Source organism: Cupressus sempervirens, chromosome 2, assembly GCF_028749045.1.
Source record: "Cupressus sempervirens isolate cs-2001-9-10 chromosome 2, ASM2874904v1, whole genome shotgun sequence".
In the NCBI taxonomy this organism is placed as follows: Eukaryota; Viridiplantae; Streptophyta; class Pinopsida; order Cupressales; family Cupressaceae; genus Cupressus; species Cupressus sempervirens.
In genome coordinates, this window is record NC_143119.1 from 474,154,934 (window position 1) to 474,177,418 (window position 22,485).

At 37.2% G+C, this 22,485-nt stretch overlaps 1 protein-coding gene across 2 annotated transcripts in view; it reads right to left on the reverse strand.

Annotated features, from left to right (window-relative positions):
• The window catches only part of LOC149573094 (uncharacterized), a 249,719-nt gene that overhangs the window by 109,109 nt on the left and 118,125 nt on the right, over positions 1 to 22,485 (reverse strand). For both annotated transcript variants that reach the window (XM_089814270.1, XM_089814269.1), the window contains exons 12-13: positions 18,151 to 18,267; positions 17,928 to 17,994 (exon numbers count right to left, since the gene is read on the reverse strand). In XM_089814270.1, coding sequence (XP_089670396.1) covers positions 17,928 to 17,994; positions 18,151 to 18,267 — 184 coding nt within the window. The remainder of the gene's footprint in view (positions 1 to 17,927; positions 17,995 to 18,150; positions 18,268 to 22,485) is intronic.

The window sequence follows — 22,485 nt, forward strand, 5'->3', positions numbered from 1 at the left end:
TTTACTGCAACTAGATGTAATTGTCTTGGCTCACACATGAACTAAGTGCATTCACTACATAACAAATGCTTGGACTAGTGTTGACCACGTACATCAAGGATCCAACCAATTTCCAACAAAGAGTAGAGTCTGTCAATTCTAAGTTTGTTGCTGCTTCTTTTAACTTGATGTATGTTTGTATCAATAGGAGTGGCCATTGGTTTACAATCCACCATCCCGAAACTTTTTGGGAATGTCAATGGTGTATTTTCCTTGATTTAGAATAATACCATAAGTCTGTTGTCATACCTTTAAACCAAGGAAATAGTCTAGAGGGCCCAAATCCTTCATGTCAAACTCAAATGCTAGGTCTTGTTTACATTTGGTAATGAGATGCTCTTCTCCTGTAACTAATAAGTCGTCAACATAAAGAATGAGAATCAACATTTCACCATTAATTACCTTGAAGTATAATTTCAGATTTACATCATTCAAGATAGTGATCCATCCTCTCATACCAGGCTTGAGGTGCTTGTTTAAGCCCATGTAGGGCCATCTTTAATTTGCAAATGAGAACCATTATCATGTGTTACAAATCCTTTGGGTTGCTCTAGGTATACTTCCTCTTTTATTATGCCATTAATAAAAGCAATCTTCACATCCATCTAGTGAATTTTCCATACGTTTGAAGTGGCAATAGCAATCACAGCCCTCCCTGAAAGAGGTGTATTGATCAAGTAGAGAAAATGTCTCTTCATAATCAATTCCCTCCTTTTGAGCAAAGTCACTAGAAACAATTTTTTCTTTATATTCTTCAATATTGTGTCTGCAGCACGTTTGATTTTGAGGAGCCATTTAGATGAAACCACTAATTTATCTTTTTGTCTAGGTACAATGTCCCAAACATCATTTTTAAGAATAGACTAATATTTTTCTATCATAGCATCATTCCAAACTTGATGTTTAAGAGCTTCCTCTATAGTAGAAGGTTTTGATTTGATAATTTCACTCATAAGGGCAACATAGCTGAAGTATCTATGAGGTTTTTTGCTTTCCCTAAAAAAGTCATTTTGGAGCTACATAATTTTCAACCTCTTAAATCATCTTTCTTGCTCGTAGAGGTCTTTTCTGATTTACAATAATGTCTCTAGGCTCATCAACAAAATCCATAGGTCCATTTTAATAATCATTTTCCATATGTTCATGAGTCTCCCTCTGGATCTTAGAAGCATGATCCCCTCCCATGTTTTGAGGAGACTCTTGATCTTCAATATCCATTTCATCAATGTCTTTGGATCTTTTGAATGAAACATCTTCTTCAAAGATTACATCTCTACTTAGCTCAATAATTTTGTCCTATAGGCTTTAGATATTTCACTGTAGCCAACAAAAATTCCGTTTTTTCGTGAGAGTTCTAGTTTTGATCTCTTTTCTTTGGGTATGTAAATGTTTTATCTTTGTAAATGCTTCTTCAGGGATTTTGTTATCTAAATGGGAGTGAGCGCATCTATTTTGAATATAGATAGAAGTACTAGCGACTTCAGCCCAAAAGGAGGTATGAAGGTTTTAGTAATGCATCATGGCTCTAGTTGCTTCTACTGTTGTCCTTTTTTTTCTTTCTGCCACCCCATTTTGTTGAGGGTTGTAAGGAATAGTAACCTCCCTCTTAATCCTAGCATTATTACAAAAGGTTCTGAAAGTTATCAGAGATGCTTTCCCATCCATTATCTGATCTTAGAGTTTTGATTCTTGTACTCACACATATTTTCTACTAGAGCCTTGAATTCCTTAAACTTTATAAGGGCTTCATCAAATTCTTTACATTTCAAAAAATTTACCCATGTTTTCCTATAATAGTCATCTACAAAAATAACATAGTACCAAAATCCTCCTAAAGAGGTTACTACCATAGGTTCACATAAATCTGAATGAATAAGTTCTCATACTTCTTTAGATTTACTTTCACTACTATGAAAAGTGTATTTGGTGTTCTCTCCCAAGGCACACCATTTGCAAGTTCTTTCATGTTCTTGTTTAAGTTAAGGTAAACCTGTTACCATTTTCTATATTGAAGGTAGAGTATGAAAGTGGAGATGCCCTAATCTTCTATGTCAAATCTCACATGTATTAGAGGATTCATGAATTAGGGCCAGAGAATGAAAAGTGCAAAGTTTGTATAGGCATCCATGTCAAACTCCTAAAGTGTGAGCTTTCTTGATGTTTGAATTCTTGCACCAAGATAGAACTTTACCATCTATGAAGGTAATTAGATATCCTTTGTCTTCAAGGGCTGAAATGGAAACCAAACTAAGTTTGATACCTAATACAAATAATACACATGTCAATTGGAGAGAGATGCCTGATTTTAATTGTATAGTGCAAGCTTTGTGTAGTGCCTCTTGTGCTTGCAGTCTGTACCTTGTCTATTTTGATTCGAGAGATACTTGATACTCTTATTTTGTACCTTACGATGACCCGAGGGTTGGACGTTATACTTTGATTCAATACTATAGATGCTATATTGCTATGTTGTTCAGTTTATCATATTTGCATGTTGATGCTACTTTGAGATGACAATAGATCTATGATGATATCTGGTTATATGATGTATGGGACATGTTTGTTGATTATATTATGAGATGAATTCTATGCTATGGTTATTTACTTCATTTATGTTCTTTACGCTTCTGCGAACGTGAGTGATGTAAATGGATTAAATAGGTATTTTAATACATGTTGCTTCGGCTATGATATTATATGCAATTGCACTTGATCGTGTGTTTTAGAGTGCAGGAATTATATCCTTGGCAGTGGCAGATGGAGTTAGTGATTCAGCTATTCATATTTACCAATGTCGTCCCTGTATGGTCGACGTATCCTTATTTTAATTGTTTTAATTAAAACCTTTCGGTGATTAGTAAATCCGAACTCATCTGCATTATGTGACTAGACCAGTAAGCGTGTCTGTGCATTTAGAAGTTTGCTTTTGTCGCAAAAGTGTTTAGTGATTTTCTGTGATTTTGGGTTTTCGGGTTTTAAGTCTTTTTGGATTTAATTTCTGGCAGCTTTGCCTTGGGTGAATTTCCATTACGAATAATAGCCTGTTTTCGTTTGGGTCGATTCAGAATTTAGCTACTCCAGCTAGCTATTTTCCAGAATTGACTATTCACTCAAAAAGTGAATAAGTATTGGAAAAGTGAATTGATTATGGACTTCTCACAATTTGAAAATAGAATTGTAGAGCAAATTTGGAAATCCTCTTCTGAAGGATTCTTGTTTTGCTCGTTCTGGGCGCTGTGAGCATGAGATCTGCACGAGGTTGGTCTCGTTGGATTCGGCTCGAGGAGTTTATGCTTTGCCGTCCTTTTCAACTGTTTTGGCAGGTGGTTTATTTTATTGTGAGGGTTTCGGTTTTCGCCTCTTTTTCCTTCAGGTAGGGCCTTCCCGTTTTATTGTTTTCGCTCCGTTTCAGCTTCCGTTTCTTGTAGCATTATGTTAGGAGGTTGAGAACTAGTGTTCCCCTCCGTTTTTGTTTGCTAGTTCTGCCCGGTTGGTCGGGTATGAACGTTTTCCTTGTTTTTGGAATGGGGGTTTGGGTTTTTGGGCCATTATGTTGGTCGTTTTTGCATACGGTGCCCGATTTCTTTTATTTTTGGATTTTTGGGGTTTTTGAACCCAAAGGCCAAATGGGTTTTAATTTTGAAATTTTTTCAAAATTTGGAGTTTTTACCTCGTTTTGCGTGCCGCCCTGTTTTCTCAAGTTTTCTTGGCACATTGTGATTCGTGGACCTGGGTGATCCGTTTGGATACCAGTTAGACCACTTTTGCATCTTTTGTTGCATTGGATGCGTGTTGCATCCGTCCTCTCGATTTTGTTTTCAATTGAGGGACTTGTTGCTTTGTGTTCTCTTCCAGTCCTTTTATTTGATCTTCGTGATGGTGGTGCGCCACACACGAGTACGTGCGCGTATATTGTCGAATGACTTGAGAGACTTGATCTTCCGTGGTACTTTCAGGAGTTATGATCATTGGGATTGGGTTGGAAATTTGCATGCCTACGGGCACTCATCGTTGGATGAGCATGGGTAGGGTAGGGTAGCATATGGAGGGGGCTTCTATTTTGCAGCCTGACGATCATGACGTCATGGGTTGGCAAAGGAAGTTTTATATAAGTGATAATTAAAGAAAACACTGGGTGGTAATAAAACTTAAGATAATAAAATGTGTGAGCACCCGATTAAGTTCGAGGACACAATGTGTGAGCACCCAATTAAGTTTGAGGACACACGATCCGAGCTTGGGCTTGTCGATGCCAAGCGACTCTCCATGATGTCAGCCCCTACATAGTATCCCATTGAGGTGTCCGACCAAGACCTGTAGTTTATGCATTGTCTATGTCTTGGATTTAGTCATCATACTGCTTGGCATGTGTGTTAGCCATGGTTGTTGTTTTTTGTGTGTGTGGTTGGATCATTATCTCCATCAACACAGCGGATGTGGACCTACGGGTGCCACATGGTTGGGAGGCGTAGCTACCTTCACCACTGCTAGGGATCGATGTACAGAGACGGTCTATTGCTCTAGCGTGAACGTTGCTGGATGTGTCACTTGGTACTTCGATTTGCGGAGTATGCTTTCTAGTGATTTATGCTTTCATTGGGATGTTGTTTTCCATGTTTACATGATGTTGGTTTTTACGCATTCCTTATTATGATGTTTAGCATATGGTAGATGATGTTATTTGATTACAGGGTTATCTTATGCTTTCTACTAGCATGTTAGATTTCATTTACTTATATTGTAGCATGTTTAGTAGTGATGTCCCTATCACGACAGCACCGATGATCTAATCGGTGGCTTGGGATGTTACGCACAGGGGATGGCTAGGGCCCACAATGGTCTTATGACGCCATTGATGGTTGGGAGGAACCACGTACTTGGTTATTTTGTTCATTGCGATGTTATTTCAGTTGTGATGTTTCCTTTCTGTACTGTTCCTTTACTATTTGATAGATGGTTAGATTCCCATTTTCTGTATTTCAATTACTCAGTTCTAGTTCAAGTGTTCTAGCCTCGAAGTGTGGATCCGGTACTCCCTAGTGTGGAGGTTCATTTGTCTGTTTTTCCCCTTTCTGAGTTCTTGAAGTGTCTTTGTTTTCTATGGGCAACATTTGTTCAGCAATGTGCGACATTAAAAATGTATCGCACGCCCATACAAAATTGTATCGTACGATACTGTAAAGTATCACATGCCTTCTTGAGAAATGTCGTGCGACACTGGAAGAGTATCGCACGCCTTTTAGAGAAGTGTCGCGCGACACTTTCCGGTATTGCACGCCTCTTAGAGAAACATCGTACGACACTGTTAAAGTGTCGCACGCCTTAAGGAAAAGTATCGCCCAGTCCCTGAAAGTGTCACACTCCTTGAGAAATGTCGCGCGACACTTTTCTATGCTACATTAAAGTATTGCACAGTTTTTGTAAAAACTTGCGCGGGTGGACAGCGGGCACTTTTCGTCGTGATCCGAACTTTTCTAGAGTTGATCTAGATACCCTTTTGGGCATTCTTCGACCCTATGTTGTTGCATTTTGATTTCAGATGGTTTCTCTTGAAATCCAGTTTTCGAGTTTCTGTTATAGTCCTTCGGGGTTTAAAATATATCGTTTAAGTATATAACTTATACTAAAGATATATTTTAATATATGCGACAAATCATTTGAGATGGGTTTCAGATCTCTATGAGCTAAGGTAAAGATTTTGGGAAATATCAGGGCTTCCGAATTCAGACTTAGCCTATTTTTCAGGAGTTTCCTTTGGTCTTTTAACTTGATAGGTCTCCTATGTTTTCTTGGTTGTGGTTTTGGTAGTAGTAGCGTTTGGAGATCCGTTGGTGTTGGATGGTGTAACAGTCTTCCGTTGCAATCCTTTGATCCGTGTAGGTTGTTTTCATGTGCACTTACACTTGGTTTTAAAAAAAAATTATTCTGGCTTGTTTTTCATCCTTGTTTCCAAGGATCTCTGGGCGGGGCATTACATCTGGTATCAGAGCCCATGTTACAACATTGGGATCTTTGTGTTATGCTTCCACTATGGTTTTGTTTGATGTTGTGTGTTGCTTTGTATGTTTTATTTTTGTTATCTTGTTCCTTCATGGCTTTTACTCTTATGATTGTGATCTGATTGTTCTGACATCACCTTGTTGTTCCCACAGTGATGCCTCCTGCACGTAGACCTAGTGGCCGTGGTGGTACCTATAGTGGTAATCGTGGAAATGAACACCATGAAGAGGAACGTCAGGGAGGAGGGGGAGAACATGGTAATATCGGTGATCAGAATGGCGTAGGAGTGATGATGCCTGTACTCCAACAGATTCTTGCTCTTTTGGGCCCTCATGTTGAGGAGCGCCAACATGATCAGAAGCGAGAAGAGGGATCCCATCATGGAGAGTCCCACCGTTTGGAGCATAGAGAGGAGGAACATGAGCGTGAACGTGAACGTGAACGTTCTCATACACCACCTGGTGGCAGAAGGCACCGTTGGAGGGGCCATGGCCGAGATGACTTTGATCTCACACAAATTGACATGATGCAGGAACTTCAAAGGTCCAAACCACCAGAGTTTGATGGCCAGGGAACAGGACTCAAAGCTGAGACTTGGTTGCTCGATATGGGGCGTTGTTTCTCATTACTACCTTATGGGAGCAACATAAAGGACCATTGTGCGATCACACAGCTGAGGAACATGGTTCCATTTGGTGGGGTGAAGAGAGTGAAAGACTTGGTATCAATGTCGCAAATCTCACCTGGGAGATCTTCGAGGAAAGGTTCAAAGAGAAGTTCCTTTCACCGCAGTATCGTGAAGCTTGCATTGATGAATTCCACGAGCTTAAGCAGGGCTTTATGACAGTTGATCAGTATGAGAAGAAGTTCCTTGGTTTGAAACAATATTCGAGCTACAGGCATGATGATGCACTCATCACCCAACATTTTGTTAGGGGTCTCAGAGACTCCATCATTGGAGATGTTCGTGCTCATCAACCAAGGACACTTGCTCTTGCCCTGGATAAGGCAAGGATCATTGAGAGCAATGTGGCTAGGGGCTATAGTGGTAAATTTGGTTCTCAGAACCAAAGTGCTTGAAATTTAGGACAGGATGCTCAGTTCACTCAGTCCTCAGGCAAGGGCCAATCCCAATCAAAGCCCTCTTAGGGTAGTTATCATGGTAAGAGTAAGAAGAAGTTTTGGGGAAAGAAAGGTGGACAAGCTTCTGGCACCTCAGGGAAGAAAGGAGATAACCAGAACCGAGGACACAAATCTCAGCAAGATCGTCCTCCTCAGAGCAATCAGCAGAATTCCAGCAGGGGTAGTGCACCTTACCCTAGTGCTACTCAGGGAGGTCGTGGATCTGGTGCTAGCTTTGGAGGAAACTGTTTTTCTTGTGGCCAATCTAGCCATAAATCTTATGATTGTTCGATCAGACCATCCACTGGTCCTGGTAAGGGCACAGCGAGATCTAAGCCTACTGTAGGTGATGCGGGTAGGAATCACAGTCTTTGCGGCGGTTGACAACCGTCAAGCTGAGCATCAAGGTACAATAGTTGAGACTACAGGTACGTTGCATGGTATTTCATCTTCAGTTTTGTTCGACTCTGGTGCTTCCGATTCTTTGATATCACCATCTCTTGTTTAATGATGTGGGCTAGTGGCAATGCGTCAGGTTGATAGGTGGCAGGTAGAGTTAGCCACGGGTTCTAAAGTGGTTGTTGACTCGTTGGTTAGAAGTTGTGTTTTGAGTTTGGGAACCTTCACCACCACAGTGGACTTACGCATTCTACCTCTGGGATCGTATGACATTGTGTTGGGCATGGATTGGTTAGCTGCCCATCAGGCGAATATCGATTGCCATCATAAGGTGGTACAGTGTGTGGACGACACGGGTGGGTAGGTGGAACTTTTGGGAATTCAGAGACCAGTCTCTCTTCGTATGATCTCGGCTAATCAGTTGAAGCGAAGTGTACGAAAGGGTTGCCAGATGTTTCTTGTGTCTCTTAGTGATCTCGAAGAAGCCAAGAGCCGTACGTTGACACTTGATGATCATCCACTCCTTCGTGAGTATGCAGATGTGTTTCCTGATGAGATTCTAGGTATGCCACCGCAACATGACATTGATTTTCAAATCGATCTTGTACTAGGAGCAAAGCCGATTTCTCGAGCTCCTTACCGCATGACTACTCAAGAGTTGAGTGAGCTCAAATTGCAGTTGGAGGAATTATTGGCCAAGGGCCATATTCGTCCTAGTGTATCCCCGTGGGGTGCACCAGTCATCTTCGTAAAGAAGAAGGATGGTTCATTGCATTTGTGCATTGACTACTAGTAGTTAAATAAGGTGATGGTGAAGAACCGTTATCCTTTGTCGAGGATAGATGATTTGTTTGATCAGATGAAGGGGGCATGAGTGTTCTCAAAGATTGATCTTAAGTCAGGATACCATCAGCTTCGTATTCAGGAGGCTGATATTCATCGAACAGCTTTTCGTACATGGTATGGGCATTATGAGTTCACGGTTGTACCCTTTGGGTTAACCAATGCACCATCAGTATTTATGAGTTTGATGAATGGTGTATTTCGTACTTACCTCGATCAATGTGTCATTGTATTCTTGGATGACATATTGATCTATTCAACGACTGAGGAGGAGCATGAGGTCCATTTACGTCAGGTATTGCAATGCTTGAGAGACCATCAACTGTATGGCAACCTGAGTAAATGTGGGTTCTTCCAGTCAGAGGTGAAGTATTTGGGACATATCATCACTAGTGATGGAATTACAATGGATCCGAAGAAGGTTCGTGCTATCATGGATTGGCCGATACCCACGAATGTCTCAGAAGTTCATAGTTTCATGGGATTAGCGGGTTACTACTATCACTTTGTGAAGGATTTCTCACGAGTAGCCCATCCCATCACTTCTCTTCAGAGGAAAGGGAAGAAGTTTGTTTGGTCAAACCAGTGCGAGGTAGCTTTTAATGCTCTTAAGGAGTGTTTGACTAGTGCACCAATCCTTGTAGTGCCTGATCCTGTAGGTGATTTCATGGTTTGCACAGATGCTTCATTGGAAGGTGTGGGGGCGATGTTAATGTAGGATGGTCGAGTGATTGCTTTTGAGTCTAGAAAACTCAAGGACCATGAGCTAAACTACCCCACTCATGATTTGGAACTCGCGGCCGTAGTGCATGCCCTTGTCCGTTGGAGGCATTTTCTTTTGGGACACAAGTTTGAGTTGCATAGCGATCATAGGAGCTTGCAGTATATCTTTACTCAACCAAACTTGAATGCATGACAGCATCGTTGGATGGAGTTCCTGTGCGAGTATGACTTTGATGTTCATTACATCAAAGGGAAGGAGAATGTCATCGCAAATGCCTTGAGCAGGAAGCGACATGAGGTATCAGTGATGTCATTGGGCGTGGATTTGCGAAGCCGTATTTTGGAGGCTTTGCCTAGTGACACTTGGTATCAGGAGGTGAGGGCGGAGATCGAGTCTGGACGTACCCTTGAGATATCAGATATATTTGGAATCTGGACGTACCCTTATACTTAAGATATATTTTAATATATGCGACAAATCATGTGAGATGGGTTTCAGATCTCTACGAGCTAAGGAAAAGATTTTAGGAAATATCAAGGCTTCAGAATTCAAACTTAGCCTATTTTTCAGGAGTTTCCTTTGGTCTTTTAACTTGATAGGTCTCCTATGTTTTCTTGGTTGTGGTTTTGGTAGTAGTGGCGTTTGGAGATCCGTCGGTGTTGGATGGTGTAACAGTCTTCCGTTGCAATCCTTTGATCCATGTAGGTTGTTTTCATGTGCACTTACACTTGGTTTAAAAAAAAATTATTCTAGCTTGTTTTTCATCCTTGTTTTCAAGGATCTCTGGGTGGGGCATTACACTTTGATTCTTTTCATAGGGTAGTTGGAGTTATCTCCAATGGTAACTTCCTCATCTGAATTTTCCACCAAGCTATCTAGGTGTTCTCTAAGTCCAATGACATGATGAGATGCTCCACTATCAATTACAATGTTAAGACTAGTAGACATGTGACTCAATAGAGCTGAATAAAATACAAGTCTTTCAAAGTCTTTTTCCGACCTCGCCTTATTAACGTCAAAAAAGAGGCTTGAGGTTTAGGCCTTTCAAGGCATTTCATCGCATAGTTAGCATATTTGTCACATCTAAAATAATGTACTTTAGACATGTCCCTCCTAGATGAGTGTTTTCCACTTGACTTTTTGTCTTTCTTCCTTTTGAAGTTTCCTTTCTTACCCTTCTTGTGAGAATGAGAATTGAATACTTCAATATCTTCACTAATGGAGTTTTGATCAATCCCTCTTGTGATTAATCTTGACTCTCCTTGAATGCAGTCAGTTTTTTAACAGTCAAACTTAGGAAGTTAAGATCGAGCACTTACCCCTTAATTGAATGATTACCAAGATGTTGAGAGTCCATTAAGTGCCAACAAGATTAACTCCTTTCTATCAATTGTGTGGCCAATGGTGAATAGCTGGTCTCTTAATTGTTTTATCCTTATAAAGTATGATGTGATGAATCCATCCTTGTTCATTTTCACATGGTGGAGTTGTTGTTTTAGAGCAGAGTCCTACTTGTATTATTTATCTCATACATGTTCTCTAAAGTTGCGAGCATGTTGTATGCAGTATCTAATTTTAATATGATTGGAGCTATATGATCCTTATAGCATCCACAATTATCTTCATGTCTTTGTTGCTATCTTTCATCCATTGATGTTTCACTGTCTTCACTAGGTATAGACGTTTCCTTTTCCACAAATGACTCTTAACTCATATTTTTCTAGGGCAAGCATTATATTAAATTTCCAAGATACAGAATCTGATGCTCCTTCAAGTCAATCGTCAAATCTGACGTCATTCACCATTTTTTAGAGTATATAAAGAACTCTAAAGACAGTTTAGATGATCTCTTATTAGTCTGATATGGTTCTTCCTTATGCTGGCTCTGATACCATGTTAAATATTAATCAGATTTATATGCTAATGGTTTTTGTTTTTTTTTTATCAGTCTTGCAGATATATAAGTAGATTGAACAATACTTTTGATATCCATTGTTGATTACAATATCAAAACAATAACAATATTAATACCAATGTTGGTATGAGTTGATATCGATATGTTATGATCTCATAATCAATATCAATCCAATATATTTGACGACAATATTAATCAATATTGAAGCACGATAACAGTCTTCCAGCGATCCTAATTTGGTTGATAATTACGTTGTGATCATCACAATTAACATTGATACAAATTATCAATGCAAAGCATGATCTATGTGAATTGTAGTAAACCAAATCATACATTTATATGTTTAATAATATATATATATATATATACTCAAATCAGATACGGAATGGATAGAGATTAAATACTCAAGGTCAATAGATCATTTATGCATTTGATTTCATCAGTTAGAGTAATCTGACCGAAGCTACACTTCTCTAAAACCTCCTCCTCTTTAAGCACATCAAAATAGATCTCGCCAAGCATGAAAAGGTTCTCTCTATCAGAAAGTAGTTGTAGGTAATTTATCTTCATTGCCGCTAACACTTCTTTAAGTTCTTGTGAATCTAAAAGGGAAAGTTCTCCATCAAGTTTCATACACATCCCTGAAGACCTCCAACAACATTTTTCCATCAGTTTATAGGTGTCATAAAAATGTTTAATGGCTACAATAATCTGGTATTAAGCTACCTTCAACTGTCCTGCCAAATAATAGAATTCCTAAGACCTATAATCCCATACAAATTTTCTAATTTATGATCAGCATCATGTAACACTCAATTAGATACATCAATATCAACTCCATCAATGTTACTAATCATGAATGACATTCTTCATGCACAATTGTGTAGGTGAACTTAGAAAAGCACTGTGGTCAAAAGTAGAGACGTCTCTACTTGAGACATGTCACATTAAACCTGCCCGATAACAGTTTTCCAAAGATCTTAATTTGGTCGATAAATATGTTGTGATAATCACAATTAACACTGATACAAATTATCTATGCAAAGCATGATCTATGATTATTGTATTGAACCCAATCATACATCTATATGTTCAATTGTATGTATGTATGCATGTATGTATGCATGTATGTATGCATGTATGCATGTATGTATGTATGTATGCATGTATGCATGTATGTATGCATGTATGTATGTATGCATGCATGCATGCATGCATGTATGCATGTATGTATGCATGTATGTATGTATGCATGTATGCATGTATGTACGTAAGTATGCATGCATGCATGATTATTATTTATAGACCATGCATTATGATAATCAAATAATCAAATCAGATACAGAATGGATAGAGATTAAATGCCCAAGGTCAATAGATCATTTATGCATTTGATTTCATCGGTTAGAGTAATCCGACCGAAGCTACACTTCTCTAACACCTCCTTCTCTTTCAGCACATCAAAATAGATCTCACCAAGCATGAAAAGGTGCTTTCTCTCAGAAATTAGTTGTACGTAATTTATCTTTCATTAGCACTAAAGCTTCTTTAAGTTCTTGTGTTTCTAAAAGGAAAACTTCTCCACCAAGTTTCATACACATCCCTGGAGACATCCCACGACATTTTTCCATCAGTTTATAGGTGTCATAAAAATGTTTAATGGCTGCAATAATCTGGTATTCATTTACCTTCAACTATCCTGCCAAATAATAGAATCCCTAAGACATATCAATCCCATACAAGTTTTCTAATTTATGATCAGCATCATACAACACTAAATTAGAAACATCAATATCAACTCCATCAAAGTTATTATTAATAATGGCATTCTTCATGCACAATTGTGTAGGTGAACTTAGAAAAGCACTATGGTCAGAAGTAGATCCATTCCAAATAGCATCATATATAGGGTTAATCTCAGGCAAACCAACATAAGCGGTAGCACTTGCATTAAATGTGGAATCATCATCATTGGTTGATTGGAAAGCATTATATATGCTATGAATATGTCCATCATATACATTAGTGTGAGCAGCCTAGTAGGATAGCTCTACTTCCAAGCTTCCTACAAAGAAACTTGTGCAATCATTACCTGAAATAATGTCTTTCCCATGACTGAAAACTTCACTTTCAAGTGAAAATTGCTCCCCATAACCCCCGCGACAGCATCCCCTTCAATCTTCATATACTCTTCATCTATAGCTTCAGTAAGTGACTCTCCCTCATATTTGGATTTTATGAATGTCATACAGTACTCCTAGAAATCTGGGTCCTTCATAAGTTTAAAGAGTCATCAGCTCAAAAATTGTCATACCTGAAGCATTCAATTTTTTCAATGCCTATTATGCCACTCCAAAACTTCATAGGATTGCAGTTGCTTATGCTCTGATCCCACTTGAAATGTCCCACCCTCATCTGGAACACTATAAAACACCAACTGTATTGGCCTTTTCTTTTCTATTCCGATTTGTCAATGAACATTTAACAAATACACCAAAAACAATTTCATAAAATTTATTTTAAAAACACCAAGAAAGTTAGATCAGTTATAAATATCATATATGAATGGAAATACCAAACAAACACCTTCAGCAATATCTTGGCTTGAATTCCAGGCATGAAATCTCAAGTTTTAATTGGATTTAATATCAGGCATGAATGAATGGAAGATTTTAATAACATCTGCAAGGCCAAAGCACACATTGAATCCCAGGTTTTGATGTAAATAAGAGAGACCCAGATCAAATAAATTCTTTAGAAATCAATTTCTAACAAGCATAGAAAAAATCTTCTAAATCTTGATGAAGGTTCTCAAAGAGCAGTCTGACAGGTCCAAAACACTACGCTAACAACCACTTAGGATATTCCGAAATTTATTTGCTGTCTTCAAAATTGCTCTCTTCAACCTGAAAATTCTTCCAATCACCTTTGTTCTCCTTGGCGCTAAGAAAGGGCAGAAAGAATGCTTCCAGAACCAAGCATTTTCCCCTAGGAAACACGCACCCAAGAAGTGAGTTATATGGCTCCTTATGAACTGCTATTTGGTGCTAAAGGTCTCTCACACCCCTATAAACTACCAAAAACACTATCCCTTTCACTATCAAAGGAAATATGCTTGCAAAATACACCAAACAACGTTGAGAATGGATTCTCCCAAGCTCCAAAATTATGCCCTTTTGGGTTAGCCTAGCAAGGGAGTAGCTAACTCAGAAATTTCTATTCAAAACACTTCAAAATTTATTTATAAGCTTAATTTAAACTCATGAAATAGAATTTCCATCTGCACCCTTGGTAGATCTTTCACTGCTGCAGATATGATGACCTATAGGATTTTATGTCTCCACAAGCTACTCCAAACCCTCAGGCTTAGCCAAGCTCCTCTCAAGAGGCAAAAAGAAATAATCAACAAAACATAACATGATCCTAAGATGACTTCAAGTTGCCTTTATAAGAATCCTTCCATTCCAACACCCTAATTAGGGGATTCTTCAATGATCCCAACTGTCTTACACACTAAACTCTAAATTTTGCATGGATTTCTTTGAGTTTCTGAATTTTTTTTGCAACTTTTGGGGTTTTTGATTTTCCTAGGTTTTTGTGATTTATTCGTTGTTTTTTATGATTCAAGAATGCAATGCTAGAATTGACAAATAATGACAAGAAAACTAACAACTAAATAGCTCACAAGAAAGGAATTTAATTATGATTATCTTTTTCTTCAATAACTATTAACATACTCATACCAGACTGTACAGCTTTGGGATTTATAAACAACAAAATTTGAATTGATTTATCTTGCAATTTCTGATTTGGGATTTTGCCTTCGTTTTCACCAATCTGTTAATGTCGCCCAGAAATCTTCTATTTTTATGATGTCTATTGCTGCTATACCCCAATGATCAGCTGGAAATGGACGTAGGGTCTTCTTGAAACTGTAGGACCAAGGTAAAGACACCTAGAATATGTATAATCTGCCACCCAAACTTTAATCAGCGAATCTGATGACTGAAATATCTTTCCTTGTCAAGACTTATCCAAAGATCCTTCACAAAATTGATGCCACGTCAATTCCCAATCTGATTTATGATTAAAACTGTCACCAGGAACAGTTAGTTTTGGTTAACTCCTTATTCTCCCCAGAGTTTTCATTCCTACAAGCCAAATCTGTTGTTCAAATCCTTCTCATAGCTCAAACCTCAAAATGTTGATGTAAAAATGATAACTTAAATGAATAAATGGATGTCCCCATCTTTTATTTCTTTTCCTTTTCCCTTCAAGAAGTTCAACCTAATTAAGACTTGCAAATTTTATTTCAAAAAATATTATTAAACCTATTTCCCCACCAAAAGGTTTGAGCCTCTTGAGGTCCCATTCCTCATTATAAAATGAAAACTAACTTGTAACTTATACGCCTAGGGAAGTGTGTCATGGAGGGGGCCACTTTATTTTATTTTATTTTATTATATTATAAAGTGACTTAATTAAATAACTTTGATTTTACTTAAATCGGGACACTACTCCATACTAAGTCACAGGACTTGCCGAATTTCGTCCATGAAGTTTGAATTTCAGCAAATTTTTACCCTTTTCAAACTTCATCCAAATTTTATGATATTTAATATAATATTGTTAGTTATAATTATTTTATTTTATTTTTAAAAAATATTAAGTTATTTAGTTTAAATATATTTCAAACTATTTTTACAACTTTGTGGATATATTACTTATATTTAAAAATTGATAAATATAATAAGTTCAATTTAATGTCAATTTTTTTTCCGAATTTTTACCCTTGCTGAATTTCATCCAAATTTTATGATTGACGAACTCAAATTCAAATTTGATCCTTGTGACTTAGCTCCATACCTTAATTATTTTGAGTTTATTCATAACTCCATCACTTCGGCTCCATATTGAAAATTGTTGATGCAAATGCCATCCTGGGGATGTCTAAAAATATAGCAGGTGAACTAACAGTCCCCTCCTAAAAAATAGGAACAACAATCAAAGTCTCTAAAATGATCTCAGAGGTCCCCTAATGAATCTCAATCAACTCCTAGTCAATCTCTAAAAATTAGGAAACCCTCTTAAAATCTAGGAAACTGCCTCAAACTCTCTAGAATGGCTTATAAAGCCCCTACATAGCTCCATAAGCCTTGGTAGTGGGTCCCCTTTCCACCCCACTGGCCTATTCGAGCTCGATGATAGGCCAATCCCTACTCAATTGCCTGTCACCTAAGAATGGGACATTATAGTCCTCTTTTCCTGAGATTGCTTGCCCATAAGCAATTACCGAATAAACGGTTGCTTTACTCTGATAAAAATGACCAAACACCACAAACCATGATGCAACATATGTAATCCATATGAAACAATGTACCAAGCAAATCAATACCCAAATCCCAAATCAAAATATGGAATCCCTTGACACAATACATACCTCCAAATACTAGCATCAACTGTTTTAAGTTTTTAACAATTGAAATATCCTTGAATGGAACTAGATTTAGTCCTACACATACCCACATAAAAACACTGGAATATATATAAGCTCAGCATATTGATATATATATTGGGCCTTGGCAAGAAATGAGTGCGACAAAATTAATATTTTTGAATGCCACCTAGAAGCCCAAAGAATGAATCGGGCACACATTACAAATAATACTCCTCACTTAATATTTTAATCACCCTACTTTAGCCCGCAGAAGTTATAATATTCTGGAAGCATTAATTTGACATTCTTTAACCACACATATCAGTAACAAGCTCTCTATGGAAAATACAATTTTCACAATTTTATAAACTGGTTACTAAGCGAATTTTATTTACTGAATAAGCCTGAGACCTTATTTCCTCATGGAAAATAGATATAAAGTCTCACTTCTGAAACAATCCTTCAAACCTTGCTCAAGTGGACAGGAGAACCTTTAATTTCTTCAGAAAATGTCACCAAACAGAAGTCATCCATTGTTGGCTGAATAACCATAATAACCCAGCTTGAGGATATCATTATTGATATTATTAAGCATTTTCTAAAAGAAAATGCAATGATATTGATAGAAAATATTAAATCTTCAGCAACACCAAAAGCTTTATTTCTGAGACAATTTTAAAAACACACAAATTTTTTCTTAAATGAAAAATTCACAGAATTTGTAACAAGTTCAATAGTGAAACCTATGTTGGCTTCACCTCCCAACAGAGAGTTTAAGTTTCCATCCAAATCTCCAGCTCCAAGGGTTTTCGTCCTTGGTAGCTTCACTCCTCCAAGAAGGAAGTAAATTCAATATCAATTTCATAAACATCTGAACATAATCTGAAAATCCTCCCCTTGAACTTTAATAGCCTTCTCCAGAAAAACTCTTGACCTTCCATTTCTTTGTCTTTTAAATTTTTGACTTCGCTATTTTAATTTTAAACAGAATATGGAGGGAAATATTTATTTAGTGACATTTAATAATACTAAAATTAATTTAATTAATATTAAATAATCATTAAATATTTCATTTATTTTTAACAACTTAATAAAATTAATTTAATTTATGGTCACTTTAATAAATTGGAGACATTAAAAATTGCAGGCTACATAAATACTTGCTAGAAAGCCCCATCACAATTTAATTGCCCAAGTATAAGTCTCTCATAATTTTATATATAGAATTCTCATGTTCATCTCCCAATGTTGAATCAAGCAACTTGGTATATGATATTGCAAACATATCAAGTCTTTCTTCTCTATTAGGCAAATGAAAATTACTTTACAATAGATAAGACAAACCCCATTTATTGATAAGTATGACTGCTACAAAATAATGAGCAAGTAATAGACAAATTATATCAGTCAGAGAAGAAAACAGCTCTACTTTTGAAAATGGGGACAACCTTAGACTTGAGAACTTCTAAATACCCAGAAATTTGAGATGGTGAGGGTCTGCAGAAAAGAATATACCTGTAAATACAACAAATATTGACAAAAATGAATATGATAAAAGAAAATAAGGCATTGTAATCACAAATGAAGTCAAATCCTTAAAGCATTAAGAAAACTGAAAAAAATCAACCAAGATTGAATGCTTTGTCATAAAACAAGAAAAATCATGCATACTCCGTTTTTAATGGTAGATAGCTTTTGTTTACTGATGCAGTACGGCGTAGAATACAAAATTGTGTCCTGGTTTTCAGGGACAACGATCTTGCCTGTCCGATCTCCTTTTCCTCCATACTGGACAAAATAAGTTTTACAGTAACCATAATTAGTAAACATGGTACCAGTTACCATAAAGATGCAATCTAAAAACTGATTCCATAGTTGAATAAAGTATGAACAAGATAAAGCCGTTTGATAATCAACAGAGCTAATGTGGTAGCTGGAAAGCACAAAGCACTACAGGAAAAAGATTTCGATGTACAATATGAATGAAAAATAATCAGTTTAGTGTTAGTTTGAGATGGCATGTTATCTTCATATCAATAAAGTCATTGACTCTGTAGCAGTTATCACCATGTTAAAAAATTAAAATAATTGGATATTACTAATAAGAAGATGCTAATTATGACCAATACTCACAAGAAGCTTGTTCAACATTACCCGCATACTGAATAGTGAAGGGTAATTGTACTAGCACATTTTGAACAAATTTCAAGCAAGTTTATGGCCTATTAAACAAACCTTTCACTAGCTCAAGAATTTACTTAGCCAACCCATACAAAACAAGTATAGTGGTCTTTTAATTGCTATGTTCCCCCGAGTTTCCAGTACGGGGACAGCGGGACAGGTTTCCGGAATGGCAATTTTTTTTGGCGATTTTGGGGACGAGGGGGGACAGCAAACGGGGATTGCTAAATATATATATATAGGGAAATTTTAAAATATACATTGAAATTTGCAAATATACATGTCATTCATATGAAACTAAGCACAAAGCATGTCATTTAAACATTATAGAACCATAACGTACAACATTTGAATGTCATCTAGGAAATAATATCCGATTTCAGTACCCAATTGTCAAAATGCATATCAATATCAGTGAACATTGAACAATGAACATTAACAATATCATAATGTCATAATGATAAATCTGAAAATCAAAATCAAAATATGCCCAAAGCTATAGGCCCAAAGGGTAAAGGGCTGCCATAAAGTAATAAGTATCAATGTATCATAATCATGTTCATGTTCAAAATAAAAAACAAAACATAGAAAAATGAAACAGACTGCTGCTCCTATTCTGCCTCGACCACCATGGCGTTAAAATCAGAGTCCTCCCCACTATCATCCTCCATAGGAAGCGTGGTCTCATCTAATGGAACCCCTATCAATCTAGTGTTGTGTCATCCTCATCTATCTGAGACACATCCTCAGGCTCAATATCCCACCACAAAGTTGGTGTCTGCCTATACTCTGGAGTCTAACGATCCGCAAGTCACTATTGGCCACTTGGAGAGAAACGCCAATAATTAGTCACTAAGTAATGACAGTGACAATAGACCTCAGTGATTCCAAATAATGAAGTGGATACTAATTGTATCTAACTCACTCTTGAATTAATCTACCATAGTCATCATATAGAATTTACGTATGGCTAAGCATTTTGAAAATAAAATGCAAAATATTTGAATATACATTAGCATTCAAAACAACTATAAAAATTTATGTATAACAAGAGAATTTAATCAACATTATCAACTAAACTTGCCTACAATCAAAATAATGGAATCAAAATACTGGTTAGCACATTAGGATTTCAATTTTTCTTTCAGTACATCACAAAGTAAAACAATGTCTAAGGTTGAACCACTTTTAAAGTTGTAAATGAAGCTCCTTGGAGAACTAAGCTAACCCTAGACAAGTAAATTGATGTCTGGAGTGACTAAAAGTATGTCAATGAAACTTTTACAACAAATTAGCTTTACAATAGAAAGTTCTAGGAACGTGACTGTCATGTCCCCTTTCTAGCGACATAACTTCTATCGGAGATTTGCCTATTATTGACTCTCGTAGGCAAATGATTTTGGAGAGAGAGTCATTTTATTTCCAGATGATTACATTCTTGCTCTCGAAGAATAATAATTCAGTTAGTGGGGCCTACTTGTTCTAATGTTGAATTGAGATTGTACTTTTAACTTTATAAAGTTATTTATTTAATTTTATAAAGATTAATTAATAATAAAAGTGCATTATAATAAGATATTATAAAAGACAATTCTGGAAGCTTCCAATGTCTTCTCAAAAAAAATGAATAAATAGAGGACATGAGGCACCCATTTGGACAAGCGGTTTTGTGGAATCTACTTCTTCTTCAGCTGGAGCGATTTGTAGTCATTTGGTCTGCAAATTCTCAATTTATCTTTGGGAATGAAAACTCCCATTGATAAGCAATTTTGAGGGTGTGAGATATCACCTGAATTATTGCAAAACAAGAGGTGGTGTTACAGTCATCTCATCAGGGCGGGAATCTGTGGCCTAAGGCCAAACTTTGTGGCTTGTTGACAGTAATAGAAGGAATTAATTAGTGCCGAATTGGAGGATTCTTTGAAGGGAACTGAAGACACATTCATTACCTCTACTTGGACGAATTTGCAAGCGGATCATTTACCCAGTCTTACCTGTGCTCTGACGGCTTAACCCGCGTCAGGAGTGCCATCTCAGCGGGAGGAATAAATCTGTTGGAAGATCGCAGTGTGAGCAGGAAGGAGTGACGGAACAGATCGGGCAGACTGTGCAAATTTCAGACCAGTCCTTCCATCCATCAGCCATTATAAAAAGCGGAAGTCGTGACTTCCCCATTCCGTTTCGGAAGTCTCCCTACAGTCTCCGCACATTATCGGGACCCTTTTCGGAGTATAAAAAAATCATTCAATAATCAGGACGAGGGTTTATTCAGGAGTCGAACTCCATCATTCGAATCCGCAGGATCTACAGTCGGCACCCGCAGTTATTTTTGGTCTTCCGCACGGGACTGGAAAATTTTTTTTAAAAATCACAGGAGGGCACAGGCCCGGATTGGAATCAATCAAGAGCGATCTTTCCCTTCGAAACAGACAGAGGTGAACTTGAAAACTCATTCCGACTCAACTTGAGAATTTGCCAACGATATTTCATGGGTGGCTCGAAATTCAGGACCATCTCAGTGACATCCTAGTAAAGCAAAATAAAGGAATGGAAGCACTAGAAACAAAATAAAACCATGCAACACCAACTCAAGTGGTTAAGAAACCAACACAAATAGTTGTATGGGGGAAACTAAATCGATAATGAGCATAGGTTGATAAGGACAAGGACAAATAAAAATTTGATCAGATATCTTTATAGGGACCTAAGGTTGTTATCACCAGTCCCAACATCAATCATTGTGAAAGAACTAGTATATGATTTGGGAACACTCATCAAACAGAGCAGAATGCCAAAGGCCGAGCACGTTGTTGCAAGAAGGAAGCAAAGCACTCTATCTATAATTTCTCCTTGTTGGAAAATTATAATGACCCAATTTTAGTAGGCTCCTGCAGCTAGGCTAAGTCAGTTGATCATTGCAACCCTCATGAGCTGGCAGTATGTTTTGAGAATCTCTGTGGCAGACTTTGTATTTTTAGTAAGTCTAATTTGGGGTGGTTTCTATTTTTAGCAGTGCATTTGAGGCACTGGCAGTTGATCTTCACAGCAGTGGTTTGAGTATATACATGGAATTTATAAAATAAACTATTTCTGAGGCATTTATTATTAAGAGACTTTTTATCTTATTTTATGTTATAAATTGAAAGTGTAAATGAGAAGCCTCTTAAGTGAAAAGTGTCTTCATGAAGCCATCTGCTTGAAAGTTTTTTAATTAAATAATTAGTTGGAAGCTTCTAATTGAAAGTTGCATTGATGAAGCAACCTTGATGAAAGGTGTATTGGAGAAGCCAAGCGCTTTATAAAAAGTCTTCATGAAGCAATTAGAATCATCTCTTGTCAATCACTTTTGATAATTGCTTGTGAGGGTTTTGAGTTGTGGTTTCTTCAAGTACTGATTCCTCTTGATTTGCTATTCAATTTGTTGTTGCTATATAACAAATTGAATCAATTTGTTGATGCTTTCAATTCAGTGCTAAAGTATACTGAATTGAGCGGGTTTATATCAACTGATTTGGGCACCTTCCCAGTTTGGTGAATTTATATCTCTGTTTGAGTGATCTTAACCTCTGCAAACGGGCACTCAATATACTTGAATTCAGCCACTTATATCTCTGTAAGTGTGGCATTGGCAAATCTTGCATTTAAATACCAGCTGGATGATAATACTGGGCGATTTATTTCTGCAACAACAGACACCATTATTGGCATTCTCTCCAAGTGGCTGCAAGCTCCTTGTGGCATTTATTTTCCCTGTTGCATTGAATGCCATTATTGGTGTCATTTGCCACTGAATTTGGGGAGCCTAATATCTCTGTTTTGGGAGGC